Source organism: Genypterus blacodes, unplaced genomic scaffold (assembly GCF_046128005.1).
Source record: "Genypterus blacodes isolate CSIRO-AG114 ecotype Tasmania unplaced genomic scaffold, CSIRO-AGI_Gbla_v1 ptg000003l_1, whole genome shotgun sequence".
Taxonomy (NCBI): Eukaryota; Metazoa; Chordata; class Actinopteri; order Ophidiiformes; family Ophidiidae; genus Genypterus; species Genypterus blacodes.
Window position 1 is genome coordinate 1,536,983 of NW_027466817.1, and position 20,593 is coordinate 1,557,575.

The 20,593-nt window shown below is 42.5% G+C and overlaps 1 protein-coding gene across 3 annotated transcripts in view; it reads left to right on the top strand.

The window, feature by feature from the left end:
- The first annotated feature begins 2,659 nt into the window (after positions 1-2,659).
- Positions 2,660-20,593, top strand: part of sik3 (SIK family kinase 3) — a 31,443-nt gene continuing 13,509 nt past the window's right edge. The window contains exons 1-14 of one of the 3 annotated variants that reach the window (XM_076144143.1): positions 2,660-2,976; positions 14,402-14,518; positions 15,069-15,132; positions 15,566-15,727; positions 15,871-15,995; positions 16,489-16,612; positions 16,840-16,958; positions 17,165-17,275; positions 17,365-17,499; positions 18,184-18,264; positions 18,860-18,969; positions 19,462-19,618; positions 20,021-20,170; positions 20,258-20,331. In XM_076144143.1, coding sequence (XP_076000258.1) covers positions 2,686-2,976; positions 14,402-14,518; positions 15,069-15,132; positions 15,566-15,727; positions 15,871-15,995; positions 16,489-16,612; positions 16,840-16,958; positions 17,165-17,275; positions 17,365-17,499; positions 18,184-18,264; positions 18,860-18,969; positions 19,462-19,618; positions 20,021-20,170; positions 20,258-20,331 — 1,820 coding nt within the window. In that variant the 5' untranslated portion in view covers positions 2,660-2,685. The remainder of the gene's footprint in view (positions 2,977-14,401; positions 14,519-15,068; positions 15,133-15,565; positions 15,728-15,870; positions 15,996-16,488; positions 16,613-16,839; positions 16,959-17,164; positions 17,276-17,364; positions 17,500-18,183; positions 18,265-18,859; positions 18,970-19,461; positions 19,619-20,020; positions 20,171-20,257; positions 20,332-20,593) is intronic. The other 2 variants (XM_076144160.1, XM_076144151.1) reach the window with 2 other exon arrangements.

Here is a 20,593-nt window from a genome sequence, read left to right on the forward strand (position 1 = left end):
ATGACTTTTATACTCTTGATGGTAACATTCCATATTCATACAGGTCTTTTAATTGTCTTTATTTATTTTACCTCACACATACAAAAGGTGTATATTGTATATTGTGTGTATCTATCTATAGGTGTATATTGTTTCTTGTGTGTACCCATTCCTTGGCCATGTTAGATGCTGAAACATTAATTTAATAGTTTGTTACTTCATTTCTAGCGTTGCTACACTGGCTTCCTGTCACTTCCAGGGCTGATTTTAAGGTCTGAACCTATAAGATACTACATTACATTACATTACATTACATTACATTATGTTCATTTGGCAGGTTCGGTGCCTTGCTCAGGGGCACCTCGGCAGGGGCTCGAACCGGCGACCCTCCGGTTCCCAAGCAGAAGCTCTACCCACTGAGCTACTGCCTCACTGCCTCACTACATGGTCTGGCTCCAGTGTGTCTTTCTGACCTTATTGCCACTTCTGTTCCCGTTCAAACCTTAAAATCTGAGCACGCAGGCCTACTTGTCATGCCAAAGGTCAACATTTTGTAATGTTCTAATCCTAAAGACGCACCTCTTCTCAGTGTACTTCAATAATTGCTAACACACCCATGAACAGGAAGTACAGTCTCCTTTTTGCAGGAGAGAGATTAGCCAGCCAGGCTTAGTTCAAGGAGTGACAGACTTTGTGCTAGTGTAGAGTGTAATGAGAAGTTGGGGCACATCAGCCGATTTCTCTCTCTATACTTCTTTAACCCCTCAATATTATATCCTGTGACTTGACTGACCATTTCTCTGGCCTATGGGCCTCACGCTCTTGAGGTCACAGGTGTCACAGCTGTTTTCCAGCTCGGTGGCTCCTGAGCTGTCTCAACGATATCTTCTCGCCCAGAGGGACGCCAGGTGTGTCAACTTGCAAGGCTCTGTGGATCCCTCTCCCTCTGCCATCTGCTTACTCCCCCTCCTTGCAACACCCACCCCCACCCCACCCTTCCTCTGCCCCATCTTCTCCTCCATGGCAGACCCAGTCACCATCCATAACTTACTTCCTACCATCCGCATTGCCAAACTGCCCCCTTGCAATATCATCAGCTTACCTGCTTATCTGGACTGCTTCCTACCTGCATGAATCAGGAGAGACTCTCACAAATAGGATTACATTTTATCGTGCATATATCATCTCTCTCTCTCGCTCTCTCTCTCTCTCTCTCTCGTCTCTGTCGTACTTGTTATTTCCTACTGCATGACCGTTTGTGTTACTGTTGTGTACTGCTTTGCATGCTTTATTGTACTCTTGTATAATCCCACTGGAAGTTCCTATGGTTCATGGTGGGGGAATCTGTCTTGGAATTGCCTCTCCTGAGGTTTCTTCCTTTTTTTCCTCATGCATTTAAGTTTTCTAAGCAGTTTTTCCACATCTTCCTAGAGAGAAACATCATTTGCCCGATGTTGTGGGTCTGTAAAAAACTTTAACACACTGTATGTGATATTGGGCTATAGAAATGAACTTGATTTAACATGAAAGGATTTTCATACTCACACTTCTCTTTTGCCAAGGACGTTGCCATTGCCTATTACCGTTGGCAATAGGGTGCAGGAACTCTTCCCAACCATCTGGTGGTGCTCTCTGCAACCACGTGAAAGGGCTGTAGAATAGAATAGAATAGAATAGAATAGAATAGAGTTTTGCCCATTCCATTTTCACAATAACTTATATTAACATAATACAATTAATTGATTTGTACCATAAAGACTACTTGTCAACGGCTTTTAAATTACAATAATTTTTTTGATATTACATAGCAATTCTCTACCCATTAAAAAACACAAAACGATAATTTCGTTGTTATTAATTTACTGCTTAGACTGTGTCAGAAACCTTTGCTAACTGTTGCTCAGGAGGGCGCACGCGCTGCATGTATCCACGCATATACTGGACGAGTTCCCCTTTGCGTGCACGCGCCCGCACGCGCGTGTAGAATGGGAGGGAGAGAACATGAGCAGTGATTTATGGTGATCACATTTTCAATTTATCTTCATTGAGCTTAATTGTGTAGCCTGGGCCTATATGCTTGCAATAAAGATCATGCAGAGAATTGAATTAACAAAGAAACAAATAGAGTTCAGAGTCATTTGTCAGCACCTTTGAGCAGACAGTTATAAGTAATACCGGTTTCTTCAGATAACTCATTAGGTATAGCATATGTTCTTTTTTTTAATAATCATACCAACGAAACTATTTGATCTTAATGGAAAAAGCTACAATTCTTCTCTTTTGTCTCGACATATTTATGGCATTGCCGAAAAAACAAACGTCAAGAGTCAATTATTTGCTTTGGACCAATCATAATTAAGAGAATATGAAGAAGATGAATGTCACATCAGCGCATACATCAAAAGCTGTAATGTGAGAGCCGTGTGTGTCCTTAAAGTGTCATGAATGTGATAATACAGAGTGCGGCAGCTTACAAGGAATCACCGAATCATGAGAACCACAGCGATAATGCGCACTTCTCTGTCACCGAGGCAACCACACTACGTTTCTGTGGATGAAGTCATTTGTTACGCTCATGGTTGCCATAGTTACAACCTAGAGAGGGCGCTGCGGAGGAGCTTTCCACGTAAAATGACGCAGGGCGGGGGCGTGCCCGCGATGCGCGGTGCGCAAGGCTGCTTGTTGTTCCCGCAGAGAGGCGAGAAGATGGCGGCCGTGTCAAGCGGAGGTGCTGCGGGGTCCGCTGCGGCCGGGATTACGCATTCTGCCCGACCGACCCACGCAGGCATGGGCTCCCAGAACCGAGCCCAGCCAACCTCCGGGATCAGCCACCCCAGTCGCACTAGCCCGGCCGCTGGCTGCATCACCAATCCTGGTCATAGTTCGGCCACCAGGCCCCCCCCGGCCCGAGTGGGCTACTACGAAATCGAGCGGACCATCGGCAAAGGAAATTTCGCGGTTGTTAAACTAGCCACGCACATCATTACCAAAGCAAAGGTAAGGCACCTGAATGCAGAGCTCCAGGGGCGTTCAATTACAAGTTGTCACGATTTAGTTTCCAGTCTTATCAGCCATGTACCCGGGATGACGATGGGGCCTTCAGGCTCTGGAGACACAACGGCCAGCCCGCTTTAGTGACACCTCTGCCCGGTGTTGGAGGGTCCATTCGACACGGGGCACCACCATAAACCACCAGTTACAAACAAATTTACCATAATGTGAATCTTATGTAGAGTTTATAACGTGGCAGTATCTTTAAGGAACGCTAGAAAGACGGAATGATGGAGGACGGAGAGAAGGGTACTGACGGAGATGAAAAGGAGACAGAGGTTCCGACCGAGTAGCTAGCATAGCTTACTAGTTAGCTAATTAGCTGTGTGATTAGATGCAGATATCTACAATCCTAACAAACCATCCTAGATGTCTGTAGCGATATGCTGGATAGCTTTAGATCGCTTATTTGCTGACAAACTTAGCCGGGTTTCTTTGGCAAAGTATTATCTCCATGTAAAGCAAAACGTCTCAGAAAAGCGACGAAAGTCAAATACGGACATTGACACGTTTTCAAATAAAGCGTGGTAAAGGATGATTAAGGTTACTACTTAAGTTCTTTACATTTGTATTATCTCATAAGTAAAACGAGTTTACACTGTAGTGCTTAATGCCACCATTTAGGTTGTAGTATGGCAGTATAAATAGGGCTGTCTGCCAGTTTTGTTGTCATAGGCTAATAATCGACTACTCGAATATTCTAAGATTTGGATGGAGCCTTCTCTATCAGAATACATCTGGACATTACATTGCTTTTCAAAGATACCACCACATACACACGATTATCATACAAAAGCAGCGATTCTTAATGTTTCTGCACACTATTGGCTCTTCAACCTAAACCATGTCCACATTAATTTCACTGTAAACGGCTGTTTTTCTCCTGAATAAGGGTTGTATCTGTGCTTTAGTTACGGTTAATTTGAGACATTAAAAAGGAAACATGTTAGTTTTCCAAGTAATGTTTTTGCACTTTTACTGACCTATCAGTGCTTCATTGTCCTCTGGGTAGGGTTTGTTTATTTTGGTGTCACTTTAGTTATGTTGTCTATGGCTTGTTGGCTGTCCATGTCATATGCTTAAAAGAAAGGAATGGAAGAATTACGGTTGTTGTATTTCATTTCTTGCTATGCCAACAGCAGCATGAGTTGTGCCCAGTTTGCTGCTCAGTCTGTTGGACAGTGTTGCCAAAACTACACATGGTATGGTGATGACGTTAGAATCACTCCACTGATTGTATTTCCTTTTGCCTTGAGACGCTTATGATGGGTTCTATGTCAGATACCACATCAAATGGGGGTACACACACAAAATACTCCTACAGTGTTTTTGAAGTTACCCTATGAAACGCCTTTAATTCTAACGGCATATATTAAGTATCAGTGATAAAATAAAGGATCAGTGAATGCAAATAAACTCTGTCTGAGAAATTCTTGAATGACTTTGGGACATAGTGTGTGTCTTCATCTGCAAATCAGATAGTAGAAGAGTGGTGTGTTAAATCTTTTCCAGAGCAGTGTGAAGTAATAGTGAGAGATTCAATGAGCTCAGTTTGTATCTTAATTCATGTGTGTGTGAGCGTGTTTACTGTATGTGTGTGGTTTTGGGCGGCTGGCTGAGTGAGAGCGAGAGTGGCTTGTGAAGGACAAAATGACAGCGAAAGAAGTACTGACAGAATGAAAGACAGGCCTTGTTGTCTGTTGATGGTGGTGAGAGTACCAAACCAGTCAGCTCTTGAGTTTCACCAAACAGCAAGGGGTTTACTCATGAGTTTCAGAAGAATAGGAGTATACTTTAACATGGCTGTGTGGGTATGGATTTGGTCATCAGTCATCAGATGAGGAGACTTGTTTTTATGGCAGAGGTTTTATAATGATGCAATGAGAAATGCTGACAAGTCCAAAATAGCTCAACAACTCTCACCATTGTTAGATAGTGCTGGATGATATCCTGCAGTGCAGTCGTCACATAGCGACTGGTAACAAATAACGGCCTCCTAGGTCTGGTTTGCTCACTTTTGCTCCGCTACAACATTCAACAGGCATTATTTTACGAATATTAACTTTCATTTCGACTGTGTGTTCTGCAAGACCTTTTGAAATGGAGGGTTGTTGGTGCGTGTGCATGCCAGTGATTGGTGATAGCCAGTGTGCTGTAACTGGATGTTGTAACAGTGAAAGTTCATCTCATCTTGTCAAAGGTCAGCAAGTGAAATGGAAATAGGAGTAAGACTGTTGATACTTTCACACAGACACAATGGTGGAAGCAATAGGGCTCTCCAGTTTACAGACAAATGTTTATTTCACCATTCAACTGTTCCATTAATTTCATACTTGTGAAGACTCTCTGTTTGTCCCTCTTGAGTTAAAACAATAGAGATTGTTGCTTTTAGATTTGGTTGTCTCTTTCTAGGTGTAGATCTCACAAGTCTCATTGTCATTGAGTTTGGTCACTGGATAAGCTAAGTCACTTCAGATATTATTTATGTCTTACTAATGCATCATGCAGGTAGAAACAACTTACAGAAATGTTCTTGACATGTCGGAGGTTATTTTTTTCTTTTAGCAGTTCATGCTATTTGAATTCTAGGCCTGTGTTCTTCTTTGCTGTAACATGGCACACACCAATGTTTATCCTTAGACTGAGTCCTGTTTTCACAATGACATTCATTGACTACTCTGAGTTTGTATTCTAGCATAAAATTCTATTGTTTCCATTGTAAAATTCTTTTGTAAACATGCCATAATGCGTATACCACTACATCATGACTCTGGTCCACGATACTCACAAAAACCACAGTGGTGTTGAGCTCATTTTCCACTAGCATGAGAGCAGTTTGTTGTTATGTAACTGATAGCAATACACTTCAATTGGATAGCCTATTAATTAGGCAGTTGGTCTTGTTTTTCAATACACATCACTCCACTTGATTTCATATCATATTTCATATACTACTAAAGCAGAGGCAGATCTGTATGTCCTTCCTACAGCCACTATCAGCCCCAGTATGGAGTAGAAATACAAAACATACATAAAGCAATTATTGCCTCCAACAATTGAGTTTTGGATCAGTAACAAGCAAATAGAGTATTTGTAGGAGTACACGATACCTCTCTTTGTCTCTAGTAGTGTACCTGTCAGGGTACCAGTACAGGCACAGGCACAGGCACATGTCAACTTAAAAGCCTCTTGTTGTGCCCAAAGCAAGGTGAGCACTGCTGGTAAAAGATGGCACTGTGTGGCAGGTGACCCTGACCTGTCTGTCTGTGTGGCTTGCAGCTCTTTCTTATCCCTGTTTTCACTTTTTAGTTTCACTTCTCCACTTTTTTTTTTCTTTCTGTGAAGGGTTTTTTTTAGGCAAGAGGAGAATGATGGGTAGGAGGAGGGCAGGCTGGATGGTCATCATTAGGTAACAGGCCTAATTTACTGTGCAACAATTTTCACTCACTCAAGCTCTCATCTCATGCACACATCTCTCCATCATACGGCATCCCATTCTGTGTTCCCCATGCACACATCGCCTTTGGTTGAATAATATGACAAAGGATGTGTTTCTGCTTGACTAGTCTTCTCTGCAGCATTGTCAGTAGTGTGAATTCACAGACAGCCACCCCCCAAAAGAGAAAGAACACAGTCCTGTGTGTGTGTGTGTGTGTGTGTGTGTGTGTGTGTGTGTGTGTGTGTGTGTGTGTGTGTGTGTGTGTGTGTGTGTGTGTGTGTGTGTGTGTGTGTGTGTGTGTGTGTGTGTGTGTGTGAGTGTGAGTGGGTTTTATGTGACATGACTACAAACAGTGCATTTATCCCATAAGTTCTTTTTTTCCATCTATACTGAACCATATCGGCCCCTGATTGATGCTTGTTTGCATGTGCTTTTGCACATTAAAGTGCTTTTTTATCAAGGCAGTACTGATGGTTGTGTGTTACACGTGTGTCTGTTTATCACATTAAATGTCAATTTTGTGCTCTCTCCAAATTGTACTGATAATGTCTCTGCATTCCTCAATGTCACACGATCGTCACATCCTCCATCATTTAAAACGTGCAAATGAGAAATTGTGTGTTGTCCATTTGGCTGCACTAAATTGTGATGTGGGATAACTTATTGCATGACACACTAATGCTTTATGATGCGATAAGTCACATTTAGGTGTGGAATATCATATCCCATTGTTTATATTCTGCCTGCAAGAAAGGATAGACAATAAAGCCATAGATAATACACCATTTTCTTATCTTCTATCTGTAAACTAAAGTACTGGCACTGGACAGTGTACTCAATGTCATATAAAGTATAAAGAGACTATCTAGAGACATGCTAAACAAAACCTGCATACGACGATTGCGCTGTACAATGCACATCAACAAACTAACATTGCAAATAAAGACGACACTCATCAGCTGCTGCTTAGTGCTTCGCCAAGCACCCAGCAACAACGCTGAGGCAAGAGAGCCGGTAGGGAAACACAACTGCACGTCAAAGGTTCCGCATTTTATTAACGTCATATATTTCAGAAGTTTTATTGCAGCCCTCTGCGGAAGACATATCGCACAAATGTCTCATCCTGGTGATAATAATAGAAATGCTGTAAATCGTTCAACCGTCCTAGAACTTTGAGCTTGACACAAGCTCTGGAGTTTGAATTATTTTTAAGTAAAGTTGTACAAGTACAACGAACAACACAGGTATGACATCTGTGAAAGACACGGTGCTGCTGACTCATACTGCTTGTATGTTTTCGTCTGCATGTTACTTAGAGAGGCATACAACTTGTGTTGACCTGCTGTGACCTAATCTTGTGTGTATGACGCTGTGTGATGTTCATGACTTTATGTCTGACACAAAGTGCACACACACACACACACACACACACACACACACACACACACACACCACAGTTTTGGCTTCATACCCACTGCTTGTGTAATTGTGAAGACCAGGCTTAGCTACATATAGCAATGATGCCATGTTTTTGACTAAATCGCAGCAGCTTGTGTGTGAGTGTGTTGAAGTCGGCCCCATGCTGCTATGGGCTAAGCCTTGGCACCTGTTGATAGAGGTTAACTTCACACATCATATCACCTTGCCACTCTTGTGTGTACGCGCGTGCGAAAACACATTGTACTCACTGGCACCCAGCTTTCCACTGTAGACATTACACCATAGACACAATATTCTGTTTACAATTAGCCTTATTATGGTTGACTCATGGATGAGTGTGTTCAAAGTGGAATGTGGAGAGTTGTAAGAAACTGTTACGCTCCACGGGTACAACACTTTGTTATACAGCAATGCACGCTGACTTTGATGAAGACGGGGGGGGACAATTACACCAGCATTCCAACGGTGATGTATCTATCAGGTTATTTAACGTTTCTCATTTCAGACCCATCGACATATTTTTTCCCAACGTAGACAGCTTAGCCAACATGTCTGCCCTAATTCCCGGCGAGCCCATTTTGAGATGAATGTTCAGACGGAGAGTACACAAAACATCAGACAGCGTCACATTGGTGCAAGCAAAACGACAAGGTGTTATTGTGCAGTCAAAGGTGCAACTCGTAAAATTAATTGGTGGATGATGGATGGATGTTGCTTTTCTCAGGAGGAAAACATCCTTCCCTAGAGACTTCATAATTATACGCACCCAGTGATTTATAAGCATGTAGTCTCTTAAGTTTACACTGATACAGACATCTATATATTGGGATCTAATGGACCTGTTTAGCTGTTTGGATTGATCTAATACCAATTGTCAAAGCATGCCAAACCAGACCAATGGTATCAGTGCTCACAGGCCTTCAGCGCCGTGGTTTTCAAATGCTGCTGGATACACAGGCCGTGTAGAATCCTGCATAGAAATTCCCTTTTCTCAGAGAAGAAATCAACTTGTCTGTGCAGGTTATGTTAGCTAGGGCACCATGTCTTCTATTTCCCAAATTAGGGGGGCATTTTCATCTCGGTTCTTGTCTGAGAAAGTTTGACAAATGTTTCTCAAGAGAGTTCTTGTCAAAGTCGTCCTTGAAACCTCCCATTTGTTTAGGCTGTTCCTCCTTCAGGCTGCTAATCAGACAGGACTGTTTGTGTTCATGTCTGTTAGCTCATCCTCCATATCCCTGTGTGTCGGCTGTGTGGCGTGACAGCGTTGCTTTGCACAACCTTTCCCTAGATCAAAATTCCACATTAAGGAATTATAAAAGAATGCTGATGCAACTTCTTCAAATGAATTAAAATGTCTATATATGCATTTCCTTTTCAATATGTCACCAGTGCACGAACTGTTTTGTAAAGACGGCACTACACTCCTTCTCAGCTATTCTCAACTCATTGCTCTGTTGCTAGTGATCTGTTAAGCTACTCTACAGTCGTGTGAGTCCAGGCGTGAGATCACAACAACATCTCAAGCCCTGCCTGGTGACTGCAAGGGAATGAGAGAGTGAGGCTACATCTGCACTAGTCGGGATACTTTTGAAAACTAAATGATTTTCGTAGAGTAAAGAAAAGGACAAGCTCACCTGCGACTACTGTTGTGTGGCTGTGTGACCCGTCCGCACCAAACTAAACTGACACAAATGGCATTTTCCTAAAACTCCAGGCTTTACGGGTGCATGTGTGTGGCATTAGACTGGTGTAGACTTGGTACCAAAGCAAAACACAAACTGTGATAAGTAGATGGTTATAGCTTGAGGCGAAGACAGTCCAAAGCAACAAATAGCACAAATGTTGCTGAACGATTGAAAAGTGTCGCCGTGAATATTTTCTTCCCATATCACCCGGCCCTACTTCAAGCGGCTGGTTAAGTTTGGCAGTGTTTGAGTTTGTGGACCTGGCAGTGTATTTGGCAGGCAGCGTTTGGAATATTCTGTCGCATTTCTCGATTTGTTGATAAAACAGTGGAAACATTTCAATACTGGAATCTCCTTTCTACTTGTGGTTGGGTGGTATGGAAAGTTGGAAGTTGTAGTGACCCTGATGAGTTTTGATTTATTTATTGTTTTGTTGCTTTGATCTTTGGCTGTGTATTTCGTCTTGTTCTTGCGTGTTGAAGGAGAAGATGGTTTGTTTATTCTGTTGCTTTTCATAATGGTCTGTTGAGACAACATTATGTGTTTTGTAGCTGTAGATGTAGATTTTCTACAGGATGGGAGCCATGGGATAATAATAATGTAATTTTGTTTCAATTTATGTTCATAGTTATACTCTGTTTATAGGTGTCTGTACCTGTTCCGTCTCACCTACTCTCTGGATAAGCTGTACCCTAAATGGTCGACTTTCTGTTTTGCCGTCAATATTATGGGCAGATAACTTAATTTCTTTGTTGCTGGGGGTAACAGCGAGTATAAAGGTGTGATCAGACAGGATACCTTTTAAAAGCAAGGCACGCCACAGTGTTCTTACCCCTGCAGCTCTGATCCTAATCACACTTGCGCTGTTGGCAATGAGAGGCGTCTTGCTGTTTCTTGGCAACGGGGTAATCAGCTGTCAGTTACTTGTCTAAGCAATAATGATCAACAGCAGCTATGTTATATATATATATATATATGACCAAAAACACTGCGGAAACAGACAAACAGCTCCTACAACTCGGCCAGAACCCTATGTATTGGGAGCTTAGTGTTGTTCTTGTAGTGCCTAATGGCTACAAAAGCCATGGGTAACTGTGAGATGCAACACAAGGCTCCCATTGGATTCCAATTAGAAGAAGGCATATTTGGCACTTAAATAATGTAATCCTGGTCTGATCACGCCCTAATCCTCTTCCTTAATCAAGGAATCTCAAGATATTTTTCTGTCGGTATGGTATGTGACCGCCGAATGATATACAAGGCATATTTGTTGACAGTCTTAATAACCAGAAGTCTGGCAGCTACTTAAATCCTGCACTACCTACATTCCTGTATATGATTGCAAAGCTTCCCATGCCTCATCCTGTTTCCCACTGTGCCAGAAACTTGAATGGCCATCAACACCATACTGCAAAAAACACAGTCCTCTTTAACTTAATTTTTGTTTAATATCTGTCCAAACACTATATAGCGAATTCGCTTATCCACAATTTTGTATGCTTATAACACCAGCAGCAATGTCAAGCCAGCCTCATGTCTGCCTTAGGGAAAGTATGCATCGCAGTAAATTGAAAAAACAATCCATGCCATTGTGTGTAGTGCTGTTTGTGTTTCATAGTCTTACTGTACAGTCATTCATTCATAATGTAGCATGTAGTTACATCAGTGTCTTCCTCTGTGCATTCTCTTGTAACAATGTCGTCAGCTTGTTTATAAGCTCCTTACAAGCTCCCAATAATCACGCATGAATATGGTAGGGGCATTGTTGTTGTTGGAGGCTCGCATTACAGACGACAGTCACCTTAGATCTCACCATGACTGTAATAATGAGTCCAATCAGAAATGGGGCACCACTAGAGCTTTCCTTCATGTTGATTCCTTTCCTTATGTTCACGCCTGATTTCAATGCCTGGCTAAAGAACATGAATGAAAAATGCATACACGAGGCATTGCATCAGATCTCCTGCAGCTCCTTCATATTGGCTGTTGGCAACGTGGGATCTTCAGGTTTAAGACTCAGTTGAAATATTTTTGACATTCTATAATGAAAACATTGCTGCATTTTGAGTCTGAGCCTTGAATTGGATTATTTTCATTATTCTACCTGTTGATCTGCGGAATGTGACTCAGAACATCAGCACATTGATTTCTACATAATATATACTTAATAATTAGTTTGATAGTATTGAATATAGAGGACCCTTTTTCTTAATAATAATGATGCTACTTTTTGTCATACAAAACTCTGGTGGTCCTTAAGTTAATGTGTGACTTGTGTCTTGTACAGTAAACGGTGTTCATACTCGGTTAGGCACCAGCTGCTCTGGAAATGGTGCTATGTTGAGGTCACTGTCTTGTGATCAGAGGGGCTACATAACACTTCAGCTTTACACAGACGGTCTCAGGGGTGTGTATGGGCAAACACACAAGCAGGCCTAGATCTTTTGACTGGAAATTCCAGTCCTGAAGGCCAGGATCAGGCAGACGGAACACGCTGAAGCTACTGAACACACAGTCACAGTCATACCACATTTACTGTAACTTGGCTGGAGCCAAGGCGGTAAACCCAATCTTTGAAACGTGTGTGTGCTATCACCCAGTACTGAACCCAGACTGTACCTGTTAGTATGACAGACTTGACACCAAGCGCCCTTCCCTTGTGTTCATGTTGGACTTATTCTGAATGACTACTAATGAGTTTCTACAGCCCTTTTCACACATGGCTCATGGCACGCTGGGTTAAACTTCCAGGTACTGCTGGTGATTTTCAGTATTCACACATGCAATTACGTGCTGGGATGATCCCACTTTCTCCTTTTGCACTCATTCAAACATGCCACGGCCGTGTCAGGTTAGATGGGACACTTGTCAGTCCAGCAGATGGTGATAATGCAACAGTATGGATGCCAACCCGCAAAAAAATCAACAGAAGAACGTATTTAATCTTTAACTCGAGACAAATGTTTGATCTGATTGAATCGGAAGAGCATTGGAGCTCGTATACAACAGTGTTTCAGACAGCTGGCGATCTATTTTGTCCTCAGCGCATCAAAGAGTAGCTCCCATTCTTGAAATAAAAACTAACGATTCTAAATTTTTACTAGAGCGGGGTGACCGCTCAACGATTCAAACATCTCTTGATGCGACTGTGACGACATGGTTCCTTCGCTCATTCACAACAGACCCATACCAGCGTTATCCCACCATTGGTAGTTGGTCCTGAACTGGGATAAAGCTGGGACAGAAAGTGTATATATCAGTGATTTGCCCATTCAAACACGACTCTATGCTGGAACCATTATGCTGGCATATACCGCATATGTGAATAGGGCTTATGTAAGGTGTGAAATCTCTGCGGCTCTGCAGTTTGTTTCTCCCGTCTGCTCCAGCTGTGCCTCTGTGTCTGTCTTGTCATCTGGCCATTAAACAAACTCCCCGAGACAATGATAAACACCGATTTCTTTACCACTGCGATTTCAGCAGGATTTTACTACGTTGATCCCATTTGAATTGCAAAGGACTCAATGTCCTGAAACGTCTGTGCGTGTCTTCCAGATGTCCTGTTGTTAGACTCCGGCTACAAATGATGCAGAGGGGAGTGATAACAACTACCAACCTGGACAAACACCAATGCCAACAATGGACCCTGAAATGTTCAAAAACATCACACATTTCACATTTCAAAGTGTGATTTTATTTACATACATAAACCTGATGAACTGATATTGATATAACTATAAATGATTACACCAGGGAAAGAAGTATCTATACAGTTTCAAGTACTTCGCAATGCCCTTGAAGGGAAACTGTTTGAGCATACACACCAATCTGGATTCATGCCACTTTTGGATATGTCTGTCCATGGCTCTGTGCTCCCTCAGGAGTCCCCTCTTCATTCTCCCTCACTTCCCCTTCCTGCCCCCTTCTAACAGGAAGTCCGCCTCATCAGGCGTCAGATGGCCTTATCTTCATCACGTCTGTTAACAGGAAAGGAAGACTTAGGGGATGGCACACACCAGTAATGTACATTTAGACAACATTCTTTTCATATTTTAAAACACACTTGGACAGGCAACATTTGTCTATTTTTGGCAGGAGCCATGTTTTTGGGCAGCCCCATTAGCTCTGCTTGATTTGGTCATTAAAGGCATCACCTCACTCGTACGTGGCCGAGCGAGCCCCTGTCACACACCATCACATCAACTCCGGGCACCCGTTGTCGAGAGCGCCGTGGTTACGTAACAGTCGCGGTCACACTCGAAGGTCATGGCTTAGGTCAGGTTACCGAAACTAGCTGAGTCCAGAGAAAACACAATGACTGACAGCACAGTTTGGAAAATAAAATAAAATGTTATGAACAGTATATGTGGTGTATACACATTCTCTCTCTCTCTCGCTCCGCTCTCGCTCTCGCTCTCTCTCTCTCTCACACACACACACCCCCTTTCTTTAACTCACCTGATTGTACAAACATTTGTGCTGTTTTAGTATAGGTAAAAGAGAAATTTCAAATCACCGCTTGCAATGTCTCAACATTTTTGAATTTATGGTTTGTATTTATCCATTGTGTTTTTCGGAAAGTTTGACATACATTTTTAGTTCTTGAAATGTTACCTTTTCTGATATTCTTATTTTATGTGTACATAGTAAGTGGCATGAACGTGGATGTGTTATTTGCATTGGTACACTCAATATCTCACATTGTTTTAGACAATTAGCATTTAGACAACAAATTCATTCCTTCACCTTCTTGTCTCCCAATCATTCATTCTTTTCCTCCCCTCCATCCATCTCTCTCCCTCTCCAGGTGGCTATAAAAATAGTGGATAAGACCCAGCTGGACGATGAGAACCTGAAAAAGATCTTCAGAGAGGTGCAAATCATGAAGATGCTGAAGCACCCTCACATCATCCGCCTTTACCAGGTGCACACTCACCCCTCCCACTGAGCTGCTCACACACTCTGCCCATGTCGTACACCTAAGCCCCGTGGGCCAGTAGGGAAAGGACACATGTTGGCTCAACAAGCCGTGTTGTTACCGTCCATTATTTTGGTTTTGACTATGCCTGCTGTTGATTGTAGGCAGTGGCTGCTATCAAATCATAAAACACACCTGTAAATATGTGGTGGAAAAGCTGACAGTTGCATGTTTGGAAAATTCCCTGTACAATTTCTCTCTTGTCAGGGAGAGAGAATTCTATTTGCTTTCCTTGCCTAAACTTGTCTACATGTATGGAATTCTGCCATCAGGCTGACCTGTCATTGACGTTGCCCCCACTACAAAACAAAACAAAACAGCAAGAAACCCTAAGCAGTTCTTGCTAAATCTGTCCATCAAACACTGCCTGTTCATTGAAGTTGTCATCTCGTGATTACACTGTGTTGTATAACAAGATTAACCTGCCATCACTAGATGTCGGCCAGTCAGAAGGCCTGCGCATCCTCACCGTTGTATTATGTTTGCCTGCCTGTAGGTGATGGAGACGGAGAGGATGATCTATCTGGTAACGGAATACGCAAGTGGTGGGGAGATATTTGGTAAGGGACAATCTTACCCTCTTTGCTTAACATTTCTGCTGTTTATATTATTGGAGATGCCTTTTCCCCTCCCTATGATACTCAGTCTGTGCCTGTGTTTTCGAAACCAAACACTCTAAATATCACATTTTGTATTGTAAAACTATAATACACAAAATGAATTTGTTTCGGTGGCCCAGTTTGTCTTTGTTTTCCTATAATTTCCTTTGATATACTCAAACATTCAAATCCACTTCTGCATAGGTAATAACGTTTCTGCTCCATTTCTCCATGGTTACTGTGGGGATTTGTAAGGACCGAACAGAATCATAGATTGATTCACCTATTCTAATTCTTTTCATGGTGAAACAGGGATCTACTACCCTAAAACACACACACAACAGACGCTTGGTCCCTCATCACTAATTGGAAGTCTGTGTGCGTTTGTGTGTAGATCACCTGGTGGCTCATGGACGCATGGCGGAGAAGGATGCCAGGAAGAAGTTCAAGCAGATCGTGGCAGCAGTCCATTTCTGCCACTGTCGTAACATTGTTCACAGAGACTTGAAGGCTGAGAATTTGCTGCTGGACCACAACCTCAATATCAAAATCGCAGGTGTGTGTATTTCTCAGTAACGTCACTTCACCACAGTAATTTTCATGTCTTTAGCGTTGTGCTTTCTCAGTTGGCACGGACAAGCTACCTAAATGAGAGAAGTCATCAGATTGACTGAAGTGTTTCTCCTCGCTGCCTCTCAGACTTTGGCTTCAGTAACCTGTTTTCTCGAGGCCAGCTGTTGAAAACATGGTGTGGGAGCCCTCCGTATGCTGCCCCTGAACTTTTTGAGGGCAAGGAGTATGATGGACCTAAAGTAGATATATGGGTAAGTTAAGTTTTGCACATGTGTAAGAGTAATTGGGAAGCAAAGCATTGAGTGCAGCTGACTAGCTTTTAAATGTTTGGTATATACCAACAGACCAATCAGGAATCACTCACAATCTCAGGCCTTGGAAATTCAAAAATGTAGCTTCCCTTTAACATTTTTCTCTTCCCTTTGGAAAGAATTCAGATGGACAATTGCTTTGTTATTGCCACAGTTGGAAAAATGAATGACATAATGATCTCTACAAAAAAATCATCAGTGAAAATAGCATGACTTAACTAGTTCTCATGTATAAATGTTCTCACGTCACAAAAGTCAATATTTGCTTGCCTTTTCTTCATTTTGTATTATTGTAAATTGAATATCCTGATCATTGGTCAAAGCGAATCAGTGAGGTTTAATCCATAATTTCAGATAAAGTAACATTAATTTGATTTTACAGACATGCTTTTGGTTTCACAGAGCTGTTCCCTCCTTATGTTTCTCCGTGTAGAGCTTAGGTGTGGTGTTATATGTGTTGGTATGCGGCGCCTTGCCTTTTGATGGCAGCACCCTCCAGAACCTGCGAGCGCGTGTCCTCAGCGGCAAGTTTCGTATCCCCTTCTTCATGTCCACAGGTAGGGCTCCGCAGAGTGTTAAAATACTGTGAGATCTCACTCCCTCTGTCCCATGTCTCAGTACTTTCACCTTTTTAACAACAAAAATATATCACAGGCTTTCTATCGAGCCAAGTAGGCTTTGATGTGACATTATGTCAAATGTAGAATCGAAATTGGGCATGATTTTCATTCTGGAAGCAAATAAATGAACATTGTTTTTAATATTATCTGTTTGTTTGTTGTAGACTGTGAGTACTTGATCAGACACATGCTAATCTTGGAGCCCAGCAGACGGTTAACCATGGAGCAGATTTGTAAGAACAAGTGGATGAGACAGGGAGACCCAGACCCAGACTTCGACAGGGTGAGACTTCGCTGTCTATCTGGCATCCGGGCAGCCTCACATACACAATATTTAACAGAACCAATAATGTGGTGTTGTACATTGGTAAGTGGTATTTCTCCTGTCCAATTCATTGAATCTCTTCCTACTCTGTTCCTCTTCCTTCTGCCATCCATTTCCCTCCCCCCTCCCCTCCCATTTGCTTAACCTCCCTTGATCTCACCCAGCTGATAGTTGAATGTGAGCAGGTGAAGACGGAGAGAGAGACGGAGCTCATCAATGAACAGGTGCTGATGGCCATGTCGGAAATGGGCTTGGACCGAGAGCGCACACTCCAGGTTGGACATGAATGTGTCATAAACACATTTGACGTACCTGCTGAAGACAACAGACAGAAGCATGACTGATTGTATTTTTTGTTCTCTAGTCCTTACAAACAGATGCATACGATCACTTTAGTGCCATCTACAGTCTGCTGGCTGACCGCCTCAAGAAACACAAGACACTACGAGTCGCCCCATCCACACCACGCTCCATTAGTTATCCACTCAACACTGTACAGGTATTTCCCCCCCCCTCTCACTGGTATTTGTATTTTACAAGGCAGGTGACTTAAAAGCAGTGTTTGGCTGAAATGGGTTTAGAAATTTTGAAGTTTGAAGGCTGACTGCCAACGATGTCGGTGCCAACAGAGCCTGCAAGATGTAGCCTGACTTTAAAAAAAAAAAGCCTTTTGCATCATGTGGATCTGTGAAGTTCAACCTAGCTGGAACAACAATATCTCATGACACTACTCTGAGACAGCCATGCGTGAAGCAAATATAGGTTAGACTGATGAACTACACAGGAATGTCATACATTTGTAAAAAGTATTAGTATAATTCCCCTTAACTCCACAGTTGGACTCCAATTTCCTTGTTAAGGTTATGAGCCAACTCGGTACAATGGCAGTAGTGCAAAATTATCTTCGTCTTTTCTTGTCATTTTGTGAATATCAAAGAGGCAGCTAGTTCTGCTTTTTGTTAGTTTTAGTCTCCCCTAAAGGCAGAACGCATTCATAGCACTGTGTATAGCAGTCTAACCTACAGTAGCTATGACCTATAGTCAGCAAGCCAATCCACTGAATGGATTTAATTGGTTTAACCTCTGTCTGTTAGTCACACTGCACTAAGAAGATTCTTCAGATATTAGTGCAATCCCAACCTGACCTCTGTCTTTGTGCACGTGTGCTTGCTTGCCTGACCAGCAGACGGATCAACAGGGTAATCCAATTAGCATGACTGTTCCCCATGTCCAGCTCATCAACCCAGAGAACCAAATTGTTGAGGTAAGTCAATGATTTGTATGTTCCAGGATATCATCACAATGCCACTCCATGGCTATAAATGACACAGCAGCTGAATAGCAAAGAATGATAACATACTTGATTGGCTTTTTTAGGATTAGTCAGAACTTATGATCCCTGAGTTGAGCCACTTAGGCAGTAAACAAATTCTTCATCTGTGATTAAATTGCCAAAGCCGAACTGGAACCACAGCGCTCACTCACGTACTGTATAACTCACTGATTTTGATAGAGATTTGCTGGGGAGTTTTATTAAGGATGGTAAGTGTCGACTTATCTGAGTCCCTTAGCCTATCAAGGAATCAACAACCTGAATCAACAACAATTTGTTGTCACTGGATGTACTATGGATTGCTATTGTTCACTCTGCCTGGAACCCATTTCATCCTGTGCACGCACATACAGTGCCTCAAAGCTGACTCACAACTGCTGTGAACTACAGATCACCACATTGCAGTAGACTATAATAGATTGATAAGATTATAATAGCACACCGAAATTTGAATGTATATTTGATCAAATAAAGGCTACCACACACTCTGAAAGGTCATGACTAAGTACAATATGTGTTTGTTTAGCCGGATGGCAGCATGGCTTTGGACAGTGATGAAGGGGAAGAGCCATCTCCAGAGGCCATGGCTCGCTACCTTTCAATGCGGCGGCACACAGTGGGAGTACCAGACCAAAGGTAACCTGCCCACACACCTCAAACGTACCATCAAGTGATGTATCTTTGATTACTATGATTTTACAAGTGGTATTTATACGCACACTGACCGCACTCTGGTGACCGCTTTTTCAAATGTCTTGTGTGTTTATAAGAATTGCTTCAGTATCTTGTGAGTATAGGTAATTTTAACTTCTCCATGACACCAGCCATAGCTTCAAGGCAAATTGAAATGATTTGCCTCTCATATTCAGGATACTCAAATTATTGTTTCATGAGGGTGTCCATGTAAATGATGGTGTGATTTAGCGAAAGTGAAATTGTTTTTATGTAATCACAATTGCGTTCGGATACAGTCTACAGCAGAGGTTTCCAAACCAGTCCTCGGTGATCCCCAGCTTTTACCTGGTGTCCCAAGTCACATCTTAACTGGGATAACTACTATCTTGCATGCAGAGAGCCTGTAATGTATCCTGTGACTTATTCCTGTCATTAACTCTCATCCCACTTTAGGACAGATGGGCAGGAGGACCTACAGAAAATGCCACCAGGTTTCCCCCGTGGCGCAGTTCCCCAGCCCCCCTTCCCCCCATTGGCACCCATCATGGGCCAAATGCACACCCTCATGCCTACACAGAGCCTGCAGCCCACACAGCAGCTGGAATACAAGGTACAGCCAATTGCGTTAGGGTGGGCACATGGTAGGATCATTGGCCTGACCACAGAGGTCACTGTCTTTCCATTGAGTTCTCGAATGAATTGGCCCAAATGTGTAAAAGTGTCACAAAAAACTATAAAGGTTGAGGTATTTTTTGTTATGAATGTTCCTCAAGAATTAAATGTGCTTTTTCAGGCTCTATAAACTTGAAAACATAAAAAATGATATTGTAGAATAATGGTCACTGAATCATGTTGTGATTTAAGAACTCATGTATCTTAGGCTTAAGTTATGTTAACTCACAAGTTAATGCCAATACTTTCAGATACGCTTGTATGTGAATTTGAGTTTATATGAAGGATCTAAATCTCAACTCAACACAAATCTGATGTCCTATGATCGTTGAACCTGTAGGAGCAGTCATTGCTTCAGCCACCTACTCTACAACTGCTCAACGGCATGGGGCCTCTGGGTCGACGGGCTTCAGATGGCGGGGCCAATATTCAGCTTCATGCTCAGCTCCTCAAGAGGCCCCGTGGACCCTCACCACTTGTGACCAGCCCGGTGAGTACAGATACACTCTTTGTGTTTCCACTGTGTCTATTTATTCTCCCTCGACTGTGGATGACTGATGAACTCTTTGTCTCGCAGCACCCTATCCCCGCAGTAGCGCCGGTGGATGAGGAAGGGTCAGATGGAGAGCCAGACCAAGAGGCAGTACAGAGGTAACCAACGGGGAACGGGGTTTGGTGATGGGGGGTAGAGATGCTGTCTAAACTGGATACTCTGGAATGCCCATAACCTGTGACAATGGAGATCAAAGACTTCTGTGTGAAAGTCATAGTTGAATAAGGCAGGACTAGGTAAAATTGCTAATAACGCATTATATTTATCACATATAACACATAGTGTTCTTGTACCAATCAGGTTTAGAGTTGGTTAGGTTTTGTGTAATCTAATTGAGGGCAAGAAAATTAGGATCAAAGT